This window comes from Diadema setosum, chromosome 8, assembly GCF_964275005.1.
Source record: "Diadema setosum chromosome 8, eeDiaSeto1, whole genome shotgun sequence".
NCBI classification, from domain to species: Eukaryota; Metazoa; Echinodermata; class Echinoidea; order Diadematoida; family Diadematidae; genus Diadema; species Diadema setosum.
The window spans coordinates 19,541,601-19,560,835 of NC_092692.1; the positions used below are offsets into that span (position 1 = coordinate 19,541,601).

Sequence of the window (19,235 nt, forward strand, 5' to 3'; positions counted from 1 at the left end):
GTGTGATTATGTGATGTTTCTGTTTTCTTGGTCTTCCAGCACCTGTGTGTAATCTGGGTTCGCGATATCCTCTCACTAAATTGTATTTCAGCAACATTTTCCCTTCATCGTGAAAAATTGTCTCCCATAAATGATGTAATATCAAGCTTCAAACACAACCAGACCAAAGACAAAAATGGTGATATGAATGTTAGTGTACCAAAGATTTGCAATAACACGAATAACATGTGAAGGGAAGTACAATACATCTTAATGAATACAGACACTGTTAACTTTACACATCTCAGCATGCAACTGTACCTTTAATTATTCATACAGCCAGCATGGTGACTGGATAATGTACACATGATAGCTGCCTGAACTCTCGCTATAAAAACAGCCCGAACCAGGGATTCTTGATGGATTTTGCCTGAGAACATGCTCACATTCTCCAATATGTTGACGTTCTCAATCTTACCAGTTTTTCCAGTGTCTTTATATCCATTCCTTTTGAATTTACTGGCTCCTATTAGATGCTTTTCACATTTATTTATTTATTCATTTGTTGTTGTTGTTCTTGGGTTCCCTTGGTATTACTTTCCATATTCCAGCTCCGTCACACTCCTGTTTCTTCTTGATTTTTTCTTGTAACAACATCCAAGCATGAATGCAGCTGTCTTCAAAGATGATGTGGCAATGTATCAGTAATTAACTTTCCTGAACATTGTAGAGTTGGGGCATAAGGGATAAGAAAAGCCTGGGTACAGTGTGTTGGACTTATTAATTTCAGAGTTTGTCAGGCATTTAAAAAAATGTGGAACATGTGTAACTGATGCAAAACATTGGTAATGGCTGCATTTTTTAATAGATGAAACCACTGTTTTGTGTTAATGCGTGAGGCATATGTAACTTGGCCAAGTTTAATAGCAAGTTCAACATAGCAACTTATATTTCTCACTCTTTGCTTTTACTTGACAGGATTCACCATTGTGGCTGTTTTTTGTTTTGTTTTATTTCGTTCTGTTCTGTTTAGCTTTTTATGTTCATTTGTTTTTTTTTACAGAAAATATAATGTATTCAGTTTTATTGCCTTTACCAATTACTGCATCCTACAAGTATGTGTTTATACCTACATACAAGAAATGTCTGTAGTACTGTATGACTCATATGTAGGTAGCAGCATCATGTAGAGCTATGCAGAAAAAAAAAATAGTTTGGCGCTATGAGAACATTTCTCTCTCCTTCTCTCTCTCTCTCTCTCTGATATATCTGTGTACCAGGTACAGTACTGTACAAGTTATATGCCAAATATTTCGCGAGGTTTTTATTTTCGCGAATTTCGCGAGTCGGGTGCTATTCGCGAAATTAAAGACAGGCAAAAATATTGACTCTGATCTCCCGATGTGAATGTTATGTACCTGTGTACATGTCTCCGTTCAGTACAGGAGTCCACAATTGCGAATTTAACCACTTGCGAAATCGTTGGGAATTACCGATTCGCAAAAATTTAGACTCGCGAAATATATGGCGTATGCAGTATATGGTGAGGATTTTAGTCCTTGTGTTGGTTCCAGTACACAAAAGATGAAAAGAAAACATTGTAATGGATTATTTGTCCGAAACCCTAGAGGAGACGTAAGACACGTTTAAAATTTGGTGCAACCTTTAAAAGTCATTGGATGCTAATAATGCATAACAATCTCTGTTTTCAATCTTATGTATGTACATGCATAAACATACATGTATTGCTTGGGACATGTGATAGCACATGTACAGTATTGCACCATACCAAGGATCCGCTAAGCTTGCACACCCCTTGGTCAAACTTCCCAGAACGTATGTGGTTACAGCTTGAAGCTGGATGTGAGCTTATCGTCCTCGCTACGTGACGCACAAGACACCCACCGGTGTCACTACTGATGAGACAACGAGGGTTTTTGTGTCACCCGATGGCTAAGTTTATTCATGCTGTCGAGCTACCACATTAACAGGCTGGTGTGTTATAACAGAGGCTTGCCTGCATAATATGTGTGTCTGCATGTTATTATATTGTGACGATGGCTATGACGTCCATACCAATTTTTTCCGGCCTTTTCAAGGCTGCTGGTTAGTAAGAGATGATAACTGAAAAACTATTTAAGGAGTGGTGCCTTATAAAGTGTAGTTAGCTTTGGATGTTCTTTGAAGTGACCTCATTGATGGCTGTTACATGTATGTCCTGAGTTATTGTGTAGCATATGTTGATGATCAATTTAGCCTTTGCCTTGAACACTCTTGAAATGCTGTGTTCCTGCGATCATAGCTGGGTTTTTAAAGGAGGGTACCACTTTAAGACCGACAGCATCTTGTAATACTCTGTACCATATGTTTGTCAAATACTCCATCCTCAATTTCTTGCCCATAAACATAGATTTCACTCAGAATGCTCCATAGTTGACGTACGCTGGAGTTACAGTATAGTAGGTCGTTGGCCAGGCTGATGAAGTGGCATGCTACAATGTATAATATTGACGTAATAGCAAAGTGATATTGGTACATATAGACCTGCATCTATTTCTGATTTCATATCTACCAAAGCAAGGCATATGGATGTGAAGCAGTCAACGTGTCATTCATGTGAGTGGCAGGAGGTGTGAGAGAGAGAGAGGGAGAGAGTGAGTGTGTGTGTGTGTGTGTGTGTGTGTGTGTGTGTGTGTGTGTGTGTGTGTTTGAAGGAGAGAGAGAAGAAGAGAGGGAGAGAGAGAGAGAGAGTTTAGAGAAAGACTGTGTGACACTATGGGAGTGTGAGAACGAGAATGTGTGCAGGTATTACCCACTGCTCTCCAACCAGTAGGCACATATTGCAGGGATTACAAGTGGACAGTGTGTTGTATTGTCAGTATAAGCTCTGCCTTCTATAGCCATGAGCAATACACACACACACACACACACACACACAAGGAGAATATCAGACCTTCTGGCATCAAACTGCATCACGATGACCTACACCTTGGATCTTCACATTGAAATAGTTGGTCGCAAAACGAACCATCAATACCAAACAAATTAGGATGATGCGAGAACAGCAGGGCAGGAGATATTGAAGAGATGAAGATGGCCCCTATCCATCTGAGTATTGACCAAAAGATGTGACCTTATTCTTTTCTGCAAGCTACAAACACCCATCCCAAGAGAGCCTTCATGCAGTTCGTCATTTTCTAACCCCTCACATGCTCGGTGCATCATTCTACTTATTTTTCTTCTCCCCATGCTGTGTGGCTTTTTCTCACCTCACTCCTGTGTTTCATTTATGGACCATGGGGCATAAATATCATGAGGTGATAAGACCTACATAATTTACTGCATAAGTGATGGAGAGGTCCTAAAAGAGCTATACTGCTTAAAGCATTGTGGAGACTCATACCGCTATTTGTAGCACACAGTCATTGCGATGTTAATGATGAAACAAGATGAGGAAAAAAAAAACAAACTTTACTCAAATGCTACTACTGTATATAAGCTGTTATTTTCACAGGGATTTAATTTTTGTGAATTTCCTGAATCACTTTTGGACTGTGAATTTAACAACATGCAACAATGTCGGCATGTGCGAGGGTGATAGTGTGTTTATGATAGCCTCAATGCTAATTCACAAAACAACATCTCGCGAAAATGTCTGTGACTTCCTCATTCGCGAAAATATCTATACACGAAAATAGCAGCTTAATAGCATATACTATATACGCTGTTTTTTTCGCATACAGATGTTTTCGCGAATAACGAGGTCATAGACATTTTCGGGCGATGTTGTTTTTGCGAATCGACGCCGACGCTTACATTAATGCTCTATCAACACAGTGCATGGAGACTTTTTTGCGTGTTGTTAAATTTGCGATCCAACTGTGATTCGCGAAATTCACGAAAGTTAAACCCTCGCGAAAATAACAGATTATACAGTACATGTACTGTACAGGTAGATCAGAGTTCCTTTCAGTTTATGCTGTAACACTTACGTGTGTACGTACATATGTTATGTGTGTGTATTTGTGTGTTTTGTTGAGAGAAACATATAGAATGCTCTCTGATGAAATGTGTTAGAGAATTTCTTTATAATTTCTATTCAGAGAATGTGCACATAGAGATTAACTGTGAGAAAGTTACCACCACTGCCAGTGTCAACAGTGCTGTGAACATTTAGAGTATTAAACGGAATCCCATTTCTAAAGAAACTAATCAAATATCGTCCTTTTGATTGAAATAGTAAATGTACAGTTTCACTCTATTGTCAGGTTTGCTTTTATGATTGAAGCAAAACCAACAAAGAAAATGACATAAGTTGCGTCGAAATAGGACTCAAAGGATAAGAAAGATATGGAACTTTGAATTTCTCTGTATTATAATGATATAGTGATATATTAGTTGCAACTTCAGTCACACATTACATATTGATGATGTTGTTTTCTCACAAGTCGTAAATTGACTTTTATACGACTCTTTTCTAATCATTGTTTCATGACATGAAATCTGAAAGGAGAAGTTGCAGCTTTTGCTCCAGAATATTCTTTTGTTGTGATAACCTAACAACGATGAATTTCAGGAGACCTGTGGGGTTTATTTGCTACCAGCCAAAAACCTGTATTTTTTTTATTATAGTCATATGGAGCAAGTACAAAGTGCTTTTTATTTGTGAATAACAAACTGCCAGTAAATGTGCTGATTAGATTATTATTGTTTATAACTTCAATGATATATTGTCTACAACTTCAGGGATATAACGCTATGTAACCTTTGATCGACATTGCTGTACATTGGTGTGAATATCAAAGAACTGTAAACTTGAAGGCACACCCTCTTTATAATAAAAAGTGCCACAAGATCCTACTGCTCAGTGGAAGAATCTCATACGAACAGTCTTCAAGAAGAGAGCTAGGACAGATTCTGGCTATAGAAAGGAATAAAGGCCAATCATTGTCTAATTGGCTCCAGGGGTTAGGAGAAACCTGAGAAGAATTAAGATCTAATTTCTTGAGGACGAGATCCACCAGGTAGAGGGCTTACGCATTCATGAATGAGAATCAACTCCCTTCTCCCGCTCTCCTCCTGTTACCATCTTGGAGGAAGTGGTATCCAATAGCTCCTCTTTTGCGTTGCTTGGGGATGGAATTTATTTGCCGGGCCATATAGTTTATAAACTGAGCAATGCATGCCGTATATCTCACGGTGAATCGCCCGATTCCATCCATTTATTAGTGATACAGTTTGTGAGGTGTGGTTTGTTTGTGTTTCTGTGTCATATTGCGCCCTGATGCTATGTGGCGAAGTCGTATGACTGAAGTGGCCATTGGATGAAGCGAGAAAACGTGATCAAAGGCGCTGACGTAGATAGACTGACATTTAGTGTGACAAATTTACGATTTGCTCGAGACGCAACGTAGCATGTCCTTTGAGGCACATTCTGCTCATGCATATGTGCATGCAATATTGTACAGAGAACAATCAAATTTACACACACAGGGCATTGGGGAACTGCAATTACAAGCATTGTGACTGCAAAACCTTAATGTAGAATGCTATGAGATTGTAATGATAGTTGTTCTGCATAGACTAGACAAACAGTATTTTTGTTTTTATGCCTCCGCCCGAAGGGTGCCGGAGGCATTATTATGTTTATTTCTTCTTCTCTTTTTTTTTGTTGATAGGATAAGCGACATTGTTGCTTCCTGTTTAATCTTGTGTCCTATATAATTCGCCAGCTGTTGCTTGCTCTCTACGTCAAGTCTTCAGCTCCACCCAGGCCATTGAGCAGGCTTCAGAGCGTTGAGCTATGGGAGTCAAGCTCAGTTTAATATGCACATACCCTGCGTAGGCAGAGGGTCCATCCAAGCAGGGATGGATGTGACAGATGTGAGAGTATAGGCTTCGTGACCATGAGATGGGTTAAGGGGGGGGGGGGGGTGAGGAGTGGATGGATGGATGGATGTGTGGTATTGAGAAAGAGACGGAGAGACGGAGAGGAGTGGAGAGGAGAGGTGATGCGGAGAATTACTCTAGCGCTTAGTACACTCAAATTCATACAGCTGAGAGCAGTGCCTGTGATCAAATTTCGCCAAGCTGGAACATCGTCAGAGCCTGAAATGAGCGACGTGTACATGAGGGGAAAGGAGGGGCAGAATGATTAAAAAACAGAAGAGTTTAAGTGTATGCATGTTGAGGAGGAACTTTCAGGACAGTTTTTTAACTCTAATAAGTCATCCAAGCTTTGGTACAGTGTATACATTCTGAAAGAGGTGGGGGGGGGGGGAGGAATGGGGATAGGGATGGGGAGGGAAAGGAGGGCGGGGCTAGGAAGTGAGATGGAAGGAAAGGAATGAGGTCAGAGTACCACTCCAAGTCAGTGAGTTAGGCAAGGATGGTGGTTTGTGATGGATGACTCTTATTAAGTACCAGAGGGATTGGAGGAGGGAAGAGTTGACATAACCCTTTCCATGTCATTCATTCAAACTAGTATTGATATCTAATGCATAATAGTTGCACATGATGGTAGGAAAGTTAAGTTTCCTTTTCATGGTTGTTACCAGGATATTCTTTAGAAAAGTCTTGCCACCTTTGATGATTATTGCGAATGATGCCAGTGATTACTTGTTTACTCCTTTGGTATTTTCCATTTGAGAAACATCATGTTTACTTTATAAAATCATTGTAACCAATATCTGTACATACAGATTGCAGAGGGATGGTGGATGGGGAAAGGTTGAAACATTGCTACCAACATGAATGCCTTTTTGAGTGAATGTCTTGTTGTTTTCTATTCAGAAAACAGTAATTGAAGGAAGTAATGACCAAAGTTATCAATCTAACAAGATACTTTACATGCACAGTCATTTTGAAGCAGTGAAGGTGTGCTTTAATTGTTGATAAAGTGGTCATTGATCATATGAGTGAAGCATCCAGTTAACAGCATCCCTCAATGCAATGAAGTCTAGACGTCGCTCAGGTGAGGGGTAAGTTCTTCACAGGATGTCTTCCTGCCTTCATTTAAATTCGTAGGGGGAAGGTCAGCTCAGTGTGGGTGCAAGTCTCCTCAGTGGATGATTCTTAAGTGAAGAGAGATTGGAGCTGAGCAGAAGTTGTCCTCCTGGCTTCGGAGCAGGGCGGAGGATTCTTCCTCTTACTGTAGGGCGGGATGCAAATAGTTGGAGATAAAAAGAAAAAAAAAAAAAGGCCTGACAGATGGATGAGTTGGTGGGATGTGAAAGGAAATATCTCTGGGATAAATAGTGGGTTGGCAGTGGAATGCATTCACTCTGATCTGATGGATAGGAAGTGGAGACCGGCCAGAGGGTAAGGAAAGAAGGGACGGAGGGGATGGTGGGTTGGGGTGCTGCCACCCCGGTTGACCCTGTCAATTTGCATCAAGCCGAGTCTGGGAGCTAGGCGGTCATTAGACTACATAATCATTGCAAGCTAATGAATTATTGCAGTCAGCCAGTGCAATGCGATGTACTTGTTACCAGACAAAGACTGTAAATAATAGTCAAAATTTTTGTGTTAGTCTGAGTGTGTTAAGTAGGTAGGTGTGTGTATGTGTGTGCTTGTGTGTGTTGAAAGTACTTATTATTGTAGCTACATTATTTTATATTCATTTCGTTTGACCTTGTTGTTGTGTGTCTGTACATGCAGTGGTGATTAAAATAAACATGACACTACATTGATTCCCCATAGAAGCTAAGATGGGTAGAGTCAGACTAAAATTATGATTTCTTTTATTGATCAAACAAATGATTGTTGAGATCATGTACAAAATGTCACACTGAGTCCCTCTGTAATATTTCCTCTTCCGAATAATCTTGCATGTCCAATGTACTCTAATTGCAGAAATAATTCAGTTCAGTTCATTTAAAATTTCAGATCACTTTTCAACAAAACTCAAATAAAGAAGGTGTGAAAATAAGATGACGACACTGCGAAATCACTTGGCAATTATTTTTCCCGTTAAAGTAACGACATTTGCCGTAACAACGAAAGGTATTAAGTTTCAAGATCATGTTCAGTGTAAAATGGATCCCTGAACCCAATAAAAAGCAGTGCTTGTAAGTTGAAGGTCCCTCAAAGAAAATCCAATTAAATCGATGAGGAATAAATCTACACAAAGGTGTAGCCCACAACTCAAGAAAACAAATTCAGGACAGGACATTAGTGAGCTTTAGATCTGCAGCGCGAAGACGCTAAAACGACGCAGCCTCCTGGGTTGGACAATGGAAACAGCTGTCTCGCACATACAGTGTGCAAAACACCATTTTTATTTTTGGCCTAATTTGTGTCGTCTTAGTGTTCGCGTCGCAGATCTAAAGCTTTGCTAACATAAAGACAGGATAAAGAGATAGAGGACAACATTGAGTGCAATGCCTACAGAGGGGGAAGTATGTGAAGTAATTGATCTGCACTTTCCTCCACAATGCAAAGGGAATTAAAAGAGCACTGCAATCAGATGAAGATATGAAATGGGAGAGAAAAATAACCGGAGGAGGATTTGGGAAATATGAATGCAGCAACAATGTCGAGGAGTGGAGACAAAACAGGCAGTAATGGGGAGAGATCCAAAGAAGGTTAAATAATCGCATGACATGGGCGCAGGGTCACGCTCATCTCCCTCTGATAACGAGGTCATTAGCGGAGTGGATCGGATACTGCGCCATTCATGAAGCTAATCATTCAAACATCCATTCATCGGGGCTACACGCACCACCATGACACCCACTGTTTTAAAGAGAGGCCATGTTTGACGTATTCAGGGTGTACATGTGCAGTACATTTAGTCCTTCATTCATTTCTGTATTTGTCCAAATTATGTATAAAAACATGGCATGGAAAATTGGTTTTGTCATACTTTCATCATGGACACTTCTTAACAACATATAAACAAGAAATTGCATTACATATAACATCGAATGAATACTGAAATAAAAAAAAAAGAATACAAAGGAACTGAACATTCAATCAAATCGCAAACATGCAATCTAATCGTATAGTCAGTTATTTACACTACCAAGATCAGATTGTCAGTTTTACAGATCAGTATAGTAATGTTTCATTTGTTTTTTATTCTTCTTTTTTTTTTGGGGGGGGGGGGAGGGGGAGGAGAGGGGGGACAACACACCTTGGTGTTTGAAAGCGCTGATCATGTTGCAAAACATACCGAGTGTCACTGTTGTCAAGGTACATCTGTTGCAGTTTGAGCTAACCATAGATAACCCAAGTTATCCATCCGTCACTTTTCCAAACCTCTCTTTTATCTGGACATGGACTGGCACACGATTGTCTTTATGTTTTCAGTGCGAAACATTACTGAAAGATCAGTGGCAGATCCAGGGGGGAGCGCACCAGGGCATGCACCCCCCTTTATTTATTTGCTAAAAAAAAAAGAAATAAAAAGAGAAAATGGGGGGCACGTGCACCCCCGTGTAATTTTGTAAAGGCGCCCCCTTTTTTACAGAATTCCTGGATCCGCCCCTGAAGATCCCAAACAACAATTCTCATGCAAATATGACAAAATGGGAATATTGGGACATAAATTTATCAACCAAATCACTTTTACTTTACATTTTGTTTCTGCAATATTCATACTATGAGACACGCAAATGTCATGTAAATCATTGTGGTGGATAGTAAATTGGCAGTGCCTTTCAACACAACTTGATTGAAAGTATTGTGCTTGAGCCTATCTGGTTCACCTGGCAATATCATTTATGTGTATGGGCGCCGGTCCTAACATGGCCATATGACTGAGGTTGGACTGTAATTGCATAGTGAAGTGAGTGGGTGTGTCCTAAAATACTCCCCCCCCCCCCCCCCCAATCAGGATCCATGAGTCAGTTGGTCTCTTGTGTAAAGCTCATTCAAGCTGTGTCATATTTCCAGCAGAGAAGAAAAGTGGTGCCAGTATCACTATGATTTGGAGCTGTACTGTAGAGCAATTCTGTAAACAGATGGAAAATTGAGATTTGGGCATTCACATCATTAATTAAACAGCATTCTGGGATAGTTTCTTCTCCTTTAAATGAAAGCCACTTCTCTGACACGAAAATTTCTGTAATCCAATATCACTCAATGTGGTTGCACCCTGAGTGAGGTTTACCTGTAATGAAATCAAATAGAGAAAATATGACCTTAGTGACAATTATGCAGAAGATTATACTATGGCATCCCTCTCAAGCACCATCATTATCACTTCATAGTCAATTTGATAATTTTCAAGTGTCAGTTAAGCAGTGGCACAACATTGGCTCCCGTGACAATTGCTCCCATCTTATTTTCTCCAAGGACTTAGGGCTAGGGTTAGGGTTAGGGTTTTGATAGGGTTTTAGGTCTAATTTGATGTGAGGATTAAGAATGGGGTTAGGGTTATGTTTGTGGATAGGTTTTATGTTTGGCTTAGCATGCATATATTTCATGGGAGCAATTGTCGCAGGAGCAAATGTCATGGAACCCAATTAAGCACCATAAGATGACCTTTCAACAGTTATCTGATTTTTTATTTTTTTATTTTTTTGGTCATCCTTGCACTGGTGTATGGATCTGTTTAATACAGCATTCATGCAATGTAAATTTATCCACTTGGTGCAGTTTTCTTGAACCTCAGCATCAGCCATGGGCCTGGAAATCCTGTAGAGTTTGCTAAAAATTTCATGGGATGGAATTCTTTTCATTGAATTTCAAGAAAAAAATGGTACAAGGAAGGTGTGTTGTCACCGCTAGATGCAACCATGAGTGTGAGGGACTCTCCTTGTAAGGATGAGATTGAATCAGCTTTCTGAATTACTCATTCATTTATTCATTCATTCAATTCAATTATTTTCATTCTCTTTTTTTCCCCCCAACAAAACGAAGTACAAGGATAAATCAGGAATTATATCATAGGCATATACATTAGAATGTGCGAAGGATGAACGGTAGTTAACAAATAGAGATATACATAAATCTATCCCAACTATTACACTTTCGTTGTTGCTTTTCTTATGTTTGTGAGTGTGTTTGTGTGTGTGTGTGTGTATGTGTGTGTGTGTATGCATGTATTTAGATTTGTGTGTGTAAGTGTTATCTAGATTTTGTTTCTAGGTACACTTGTACAGGTGCAGTTTGTCCATTTCAGTTGAGAAATAACTCTGTTGATATTCATGACGTGATGAAGCGGGCGCTGTGTATATTGCTCCTTTGTGAATACGCAGAACCCACACTCAGTACACAACCATGATGAAAAGGCATGGAATAGGTGAGCTGATGCGTGCCTAAGGGATGTTACATTAACTAGCTGTTACATTAACTAGCTGTTACATTACCTAGCTGGCATCGCACGACTGGACTTCTCGTACATTTTTATTGGACCAGAGGAGGACACGCCAAGTCAGTGGGGGAGGTTGTTTTGCGATATTTGTCGGCGGTGTTCGGTGGATCCAATTTACGACAAGCCTGAGCGATTAAGATCCCTGTCTCAGAGGAATAGCACTGATAACTTGTCCTTTTTCAGTCCATTTGTCATGTAATATCAAAGTTTAAAGGAGACCTCTGGATGATTTTCAGACTTTTACGTTTGAACAACTATGAATTAGCTATACTGAGTGCAGAGTTTCAGAATTTATAGTGACTGAGATGAGGAATAAGAATATTTTCAAAATTTATTACAAATTGCAATGAACAAGGATGATGACATGGCAGCCTCACAATCAGAATGCACGAGTAAGGGCTCAAGGAAGCAGAACAAAAGAAGAAGGCATGCATAGATTCTACACAGGTGGATTTGTTTAGCAAGCGGTGTTGTAATGGAATTACACTGCTACATTTCTGAAATATGTGAGGTTTCCATGTCTTCAACACTGCTTAGTGAAATTTGTTTAGATTTTTCAGAATATCGGTTTCTCAATAAATTCCATAAATTTATATGGAGCTGTTGATTTATGTACTACATAATGTGAAATTATGAAAATCGTGTGGAGTGCCCCTTTGAGTGAGTGGAATTTTTTTTCGGTGTGGGGGGGGGGGATGGGTAGGGCCATATATACATTAAGTGCATTTAATATCTACTACGATTTGCTATTGCTGTTAAAAATGCAGTATTTTTTGTTGTTGTAGTGAACTTTCACACATTATTGGCAATATCCTTTGAATTCTCACTCTTGTAGTCATTAACTCCAGATGTTTTTAAAGATCCAATACAGTATGTATTAATGCATATGATAGGGCTAATTGACTGATTTATTACAGGAACAAGTTTATGATTATTTGATACCCAGTTTGTATATCTCTACCCCTTTCCTATAAATACTAGAATTTCATTACATGTTTATTCACTAACCACTACCGCCTGAGGAAAATTCATTTTAAAAGAAGCGAATAAAAAGAAAATGTAGATGTGTTGTTTATGTTCCAAGATGTATCTTCCGGCATAGAGTGTGTTTTGTTTTGTTTAGTTTTGTTTTTTCTCCCCCATAAAATCGGCAGAAACTCGCCTTGGTTCATGTCCTGGATGGCTAGTGGTCTGCGAATGATCACATCAGACACGTTTGATGGAGAGGCCGATAAATCAAGCACAATGTTTACACTCCTTTATGTGTGCTTTTCTCTGTTTGCTGTTAGTCGATAGTCTCACCAAACAGACCCATTGATGCTGAGACTGTGCCTGCATCCATGTGTTGTGTAATACATAAAAATAACTTCAAATCCAAAAATGTTGGGTGTTTCCCCCTCAACTTCCCAATTCGAGCTTTGCGTTTTTGACTTGCCACCAACAGGTAGACTTTTGATTGTGATTATGAGATTTTTTTATGTAAAGAAGGTATTGTACCATTAGATTAAGTATTTGGAAACTGCCATTCAATATGTATATTATCAAATTAGTGAATGCATCATAGTGAATTTAGTTCATAAATGAAATAAGAGAGTCAGAAATGAAGACTTTGTTGTTTTATTGATGGTTGGTTCATGAGTAGTGCAATACTGTTTGGGAAATTGATATGATGGCATCATTTCACATCTTCTGAAGATAGCATATTTTAGTAATGGCTGTTTTTACCATCTTATATGCTCTTTGTTGACTTGACTCTGTTACACAGCTAACCACATGCACCACCGAAAGTGTATCTACATTCACTGAAGTGGTGACTTTCCACCCTGTACTTCTTTCCATTCCTTTCTTTGTTTCAATGAATACTGATTATACTCGGACAACATTGTTGTTTAGAAGCTTAACATGGCAAACCACTTTTGGGATTCTTAAGCAGAAAGGGCTCAATTTAGGACAACTGAAAAAAAAAAAGAAATCATTTTTTATTCTTAACTGTTCAGATAATAAAGAGGTATTTTTGGTTGTTCTGAAATTTCCAAGAGAGAGAGAGAGAGAGAGAGAGAGAGAGAAAGCTTACAAGCCAAAGTTGTCAGTAATAATTCCCCTTCACTTCTACCAGCTTTATTACCTCAAATTTGTGGTCATCATAAAAGGGCTTGTACACGCTCTATTCCATTTTCCATCGCAATGCTCGTTTCAGCAATCGGTGGGGTTGTCCAGTCTCATATGATCAAGTGATATATGTCATATTCATCGACGAGCAAATTTTATGACTTTGCCTCATTTGTTCGAGTCACCCCAGAAAGCTTTAAATTGACTGCAAAGCCTGGAACAGAGGCCATAATGGCGAAATGCTTATTACGCGGGTAGGGATGTTGGGGTTTATTATTAAAGTGTACCTGCTGAAATCGACATCATTTTCTTTTTAGAGGCTTCACCCTTTTTGAATTCAAATATGAGCAAATAAATGTTTTGGGCTTTTTCCTTTTTATGATTGATGTGTCCAAGGTGGATCATTCTTTGTCCATAAAAGGTTGAAGCATGTTATTGACAGGACTATATAGGAGGAGCTGTTGTTATAAGAAGGAGAAATATAGTGTGATACCTGAGTTAGTATGTACAAGTATGTGTCTGTATGAAGAAAAAAAAATGTGTGAAGCATGTGAATGTATCACAGTAGAAGAACATACATGCCAACTATCCTCACATAGGTTCTCCTCAGTGAGTTGATAATAGGTATAAAACAGACAGCTTTTATTTTGTACTTGAATTTGGACTGTCAACCAATTTTTCTGCAGTAATTGTTGGCTTTTGCCATACTGTATGCATCACAAATTTTGCAGGGTTTTTATTTTCGCGAACTTGGCAAGTGGGGTACTATTTGTGAATTTTAACAACAGACAGAATTATTAACTGTGATCTCGACATTAATGTGATGTATGCACACAACATTTCCCAATTCATTACTGTACTCCACAGTCACAACTTTATTAAAAGCCACTTGTGAAATTGTCCCGATTCGCGGAGAGAAAGACTCAATAGATACATGGCAGACAGTATGTTGCTGCTTAACAGCCCTTCTGTGCTGAAAACATGTCAGAATCATGCTGCTCGTGGAAGGCATACACAATGAAGGAAGTTGATCCAAAAAAAAGAAAAAGAAAAGAGAAAGAATACAAAAAGAAAACACACAAAAAAAAGGGAGAGAGGAAAGACCTTTCAAATGGGAGAGAGAGTGAATTCCTGATGGAGTGGAATCGATCGATACTTAATTCACCACCAATGTTTTCCAAATGTATCCTCTCTGCATTATGACCTCCTTGAGTACTGTAGATCATGGCATGTGAGTAGGTGTAATGGCATTGTGGTATGGCAACCAGTGTTGTTTCTTTTTCTCACCTTGTCTTTTTTTTTTCTGTTCTCTCGTTCCTTCTCTCGTCTTTCTCCCCCACTCACCCATCTCTTCTCTTTCTCGTGTTCTGTCTCTTTCCCCTTCCTTAGCTCCCGCTCTTTTTTTTTCTCTCTCTCTCTCTTACATGCATGATGGACTCTACAAAATGTGCCCATTGCTAGTGCTCAAGTTTTCACTAGTTTCTAGCAGTAATGCACTCAAAATTATCGGTTGCGCTCAAAACTCGGGATTGATGAAAGGGTCAGTAAAGCTGTTCAGGCATGGTCCCAGTGAAATCACTCATGGCGTGGACCAAAATGTCATACTATACATCTGCAGATAGAAAGAATAACATTGCTTTCTTCCTTAAGTTGCCATCAAAGCTTAGGAGTATTTTTTTTTTTTTTTTACTCAACAATGCATATTAGGCAAATTTATACAGAGCGTTTATTGTCATAATAAAATTTTGTTACAATGAAGTAATAATTCGGGTCCCAAATTGCTATCATTAAAGTTTATGGTGAAAATTCCCTTCAGGGGGGTGTTTCATCAACATTTGTCGGCGCTGACAACTTGAATCACCATAGTAACAGTCAGTGACCAGAGCATCTCAGCCAATCAAGACCAAGGATTTTGCTAGCGCCGACAGTTGTCGGCGCTGACAAGCGTTGATGAAACACCCCCCAGGTGTAACAGAATTCCAATATAAGGAAAGAAAGCTGCTATTCGCAAGGACTTCATTATGATGGGAGTCACCTGTAGTACAAAGTAGGCTATTTACACACACCTGGAATTGATGGTCTTCAAAAATTGATTTTGTGCAGCATGATCCGAAAACCAATAACCGTTGCGTGTGTGGACACAAAACGATCTCTTTAGCTGTCGCAGTCTCCATCGCGATGCAAGAGTTAGTCCATCTTAGATTTATTTTGGGAGAAACATGGCCGTAGTGCTGGGATGCTGTTCAATTTGCAGATTTTGTTCAAAGTAAGTGCCATGCGATATTGATATTTCTGCCCCCTACCCCCCCCCCCTAACCAAGCCATTTCATATAATTAATTCTCAAACCAGTGCAGAGTAAGAATGATGTGATACTAATCACTCTGCACTCTGTGACAGAGGTACATGATGCTGCCTGTACCCCTGCTTCTGTGTCCAGAAGCGAAAACAAGGAGATTTGGTTTCTATTTATCATATAGCTGTCATCAACAGACTGTAGCCTCAGTGTGTTCTACCTTTGCAAGCATTGTGGACTGAAATCTTAGTTGCCCATGTGCTAATTTCATCTCTGTTGTTTGTTTTTGAACATTTACCATCTGTACAAGATGGCTGGATAGCCCATATTCAGCTGTACTACCTGTCTTCCATGAGGTCCAATTTTTATGTACTTTGAAATCTTAAAGGAGAATTCCAGTGCAGGTATAAATTAGTCTGGTAAGAAAGAGTAAAATCTTGTGAGAATAGCTGTAAAGATTTGAGCAGAATCACATGAAAATTAGGGAAGTTATGTAATTGTGAAGTTTTGCTAATTTCTGCAGAACAGTTCTCATATGGATGATATGAATATGCAAATGAGTGAGCTGTGATATCATCACCACAATTCTCCATTGGTCATGTACACAAGAAAGGACAAAAATTCAACATTTCTGTTGTTGTAAAACATGATGTTATTCCTAGTTGAATAACTTCAAAATAATGATCAGTTAGACATATCAGTACTTGAGGCTAGGGTGTAATTGCATTTTAATGAAAAGCTGGAAATGTCAAAATTGTAAGTATGAACTATGTGGCAAGTTGTGAGGGGATGACATCATTACTTCTCTCTTAAGATATTCATACTGACTGTTCTAGAACCGTTTCCTGAAAAATTAGCAAAATTTCAAAATGTCATAACTTCTTTATTTCTCATCCAGTTTTGATCAAATTTTGTTGTGCTAAAAAATCTTTACTGTTTTTCAGACTAACTTTCAACTGCATTTGAATTCTCCTTCAAGGAAATTTTAAACAAAACTTGTTTTTGTCACTCTGTTGCCAAACATTCATCTTTCAAACATTTTCTTTCCTTATGCACTCATTTGAAATGTCTAATTGTTACACGTTTGTGTTACTCGTTTTTGCAGATTTCAACATTACTGTTCATAATATGAATTGTCCTCCATTCCAAATTTGACTCGATGCATTCTGCTATTTGTTTATCAATCTCTTTCTGTTCTGCATTTCTCTCTTACTTCTACACCTGCAGCATTTGTAATATATAACTTCCTAAGCCTGTGCTACGAATACCTTGGAGGAGAGAGTGCCATTATGTCCGAAATCAGAGGCAACCCGATCACGTGAGTACTTATCCTCGGGCTAAAATTAGTTTCGTTTGACCTTAACGTGCAGACCTTCTTTTGACGCAAACAGTCTAAAGCTGTCACTGTTTGTTTTTGTCTTGTTGTCTTTGTTTTTATGCTTAGGTGCATCCTAGTAACTTTTTCATTTCTATTGTTATTGCTGTAAGAAAGAAATATCATCTGTTTTCCGTCATAGTTTCATTTAATGATATTGTCATCAAATTTGATAGGATAGCTAGATTTGGAAGGAGAAATGAAAAGTGTGGTTATTTGTAGTGTAACAAATGAATAAATCTTGTTTTCCTCTGTTGTAACGTTTCACGCAAAAGGCTGTTTGTGTGGCAGTGGGCTGAAATTGGTTCCATTTTTAACTGTGATCACGTCTGAACAAAGATACCTAGCAAGTAATGTAAATGAGGGAAATTCCCTGTAGGCCTAATACATTTTTTTTGCCATAAAAAATGGATTCTGTTTTCTTCTGATTTCTTTTTTTTTCTTTTTCTTTTTTTTTTTTTGGTAGGGGAGCAATGTATCATATTTTTAGGTTGTTTTTTATTTCTCCTCAGTTGATATTTCATCAGAGGACGAGTTGCATCCAATGTGGATATGGTTCAATTTAGAAGTTTTGCACAACTCCAATTTGCTACTTCAGAAATATGTAAACAAATATTGTTGTTCTTACTTGATCAAAGGCAAAAGAGAAGTAGTTGCCCCATGTCATGAAAATATTACATCAGAAATTCTCAGTGTCAGTAATAACACGATGAGGAATGGTGCACCACTATGATTAATGCATTTTTTTGCCTCTGCCACGAAGTGGTGCCGGAGGCATTATTAGATGTTTGTTTTCTAATTTTACCTGCAAATGAATAATTTTCCATTATTTGTTTTTGCATGATAGGCTTACATGTAACATGTATGTAAGGATTTTGTTTGTGTTGTTGTTTTCCAAAGGGAACTTGAAGAATTTCTACCCAGTTCATATTCAGGTATACAATGTAAACACCCCGCAAACTTGAATTTCTGTCGTCTGACTCTGAAAGTATCGATTGTGTGTCAGTTTCAGAAAGGGTGAGAGTTTGTATGAGATAGAAAAAAACAATGACTGATGTACCAAGCATCATACAGGGAGAGTTCACACAGCATCAAATCCAGATTATGTCATTACCAATTCATACCTTAGATTGAATGCCATGATGTGTTATGCCAGTGCTAGAACATTGCATACACACACACACACACACACACCCACACTGACACACACACGCACACACACAAAGTGATACGAAATATGATTTGAATCAGCAACAATGACCATTTCATTCTCTCTGTACCCAAGTGTTAACAAAAGATAGAGGCACATGTATGGTTTTACCGAGTTGCTGAAGTGCAAAATTGATGAATGGCATTTATGTTTTGAAAACCGGTGTTGTACTGTTCATTTGGCATAAATCATTAGATCCATTTGTTGAGTTCGCACCTTTTATAGTTTGCTCTATCGGGGTACTTGTGTGTGCATTGTGTTCAATCAGCATTTAGAAGTGAGCCTTTGACCTCGCGGTGCACCTTGGCTTGCTTCAAACATCACACTGTTACAGGCAATTCAATTTCATTTCATATCAAATCAAAGCAATAATACAGTACCCACCATGACAGAGGTAGCAATATTCTGCATAGCCGGGGATGATGTCTAGAAATGACGTAGAAAGGACACACTGTTTGTGTTGTCAATTTTTTCGAATCGAATTTATCTACGATGAAACAGCGAACACTGTGAGCACACAAAACAATTTCACCATATATTAACAAGAAGCAAAAAGAGTAAAGAAAAAATAAGGAGTACAAAACCAGACCAAAAACAGACAACTCTGACAACATATGTGACCCGCTACAACAAAATGATCCTAAAGTCGGGCGAGGTCGATTATTTGAAAATTGCATGACACAAATCCCTAATTTTTCTGCTTTAAGTTGATATGTAACACATCGTATAAAAATAATCGACTGCGGAGATATCGATGTTTAAAAGAGAGCATGTCGATACGTCTGGGAAATCACTGTTTAGAGAAAAGCGCCCTAAAAGTTCTCCTTGCGACGCAATCACGATCAAAGCACACGCAAGTCACTTTTCACCTCCGAACAATAGAAGGTAAGCCCTAGCAACCCCCGAAATGCTCATTCAAACACAGCGTCGGCGGTCTCCTCACCGACC

At 38.8% G+C, this 19,235-nt stretch overlaps 1 protein-coding gene across 1 annotated transcript in view; it reads left to right on the plus strand.

Annotated features, from left to right (window-relative positions):
* LOC140231720 (transmembrane protein 184B-like) overlaps positions 1-19,235 on the plus strand; it is a 74,238-nt gene that overhangs the window by 36,831 nt on the left and 18,172 nt on the right. The window contains exon 3 of the mRNA XM_072311873.1: positions 16,930-17,020. Coding sequence (XP_072167974.1) covers positions 16,930-17,020 — 91 coding nt within the window. The remainder of the gene's footprint in view (positions 1-16,929; positions 17,021-19,235) is intronic.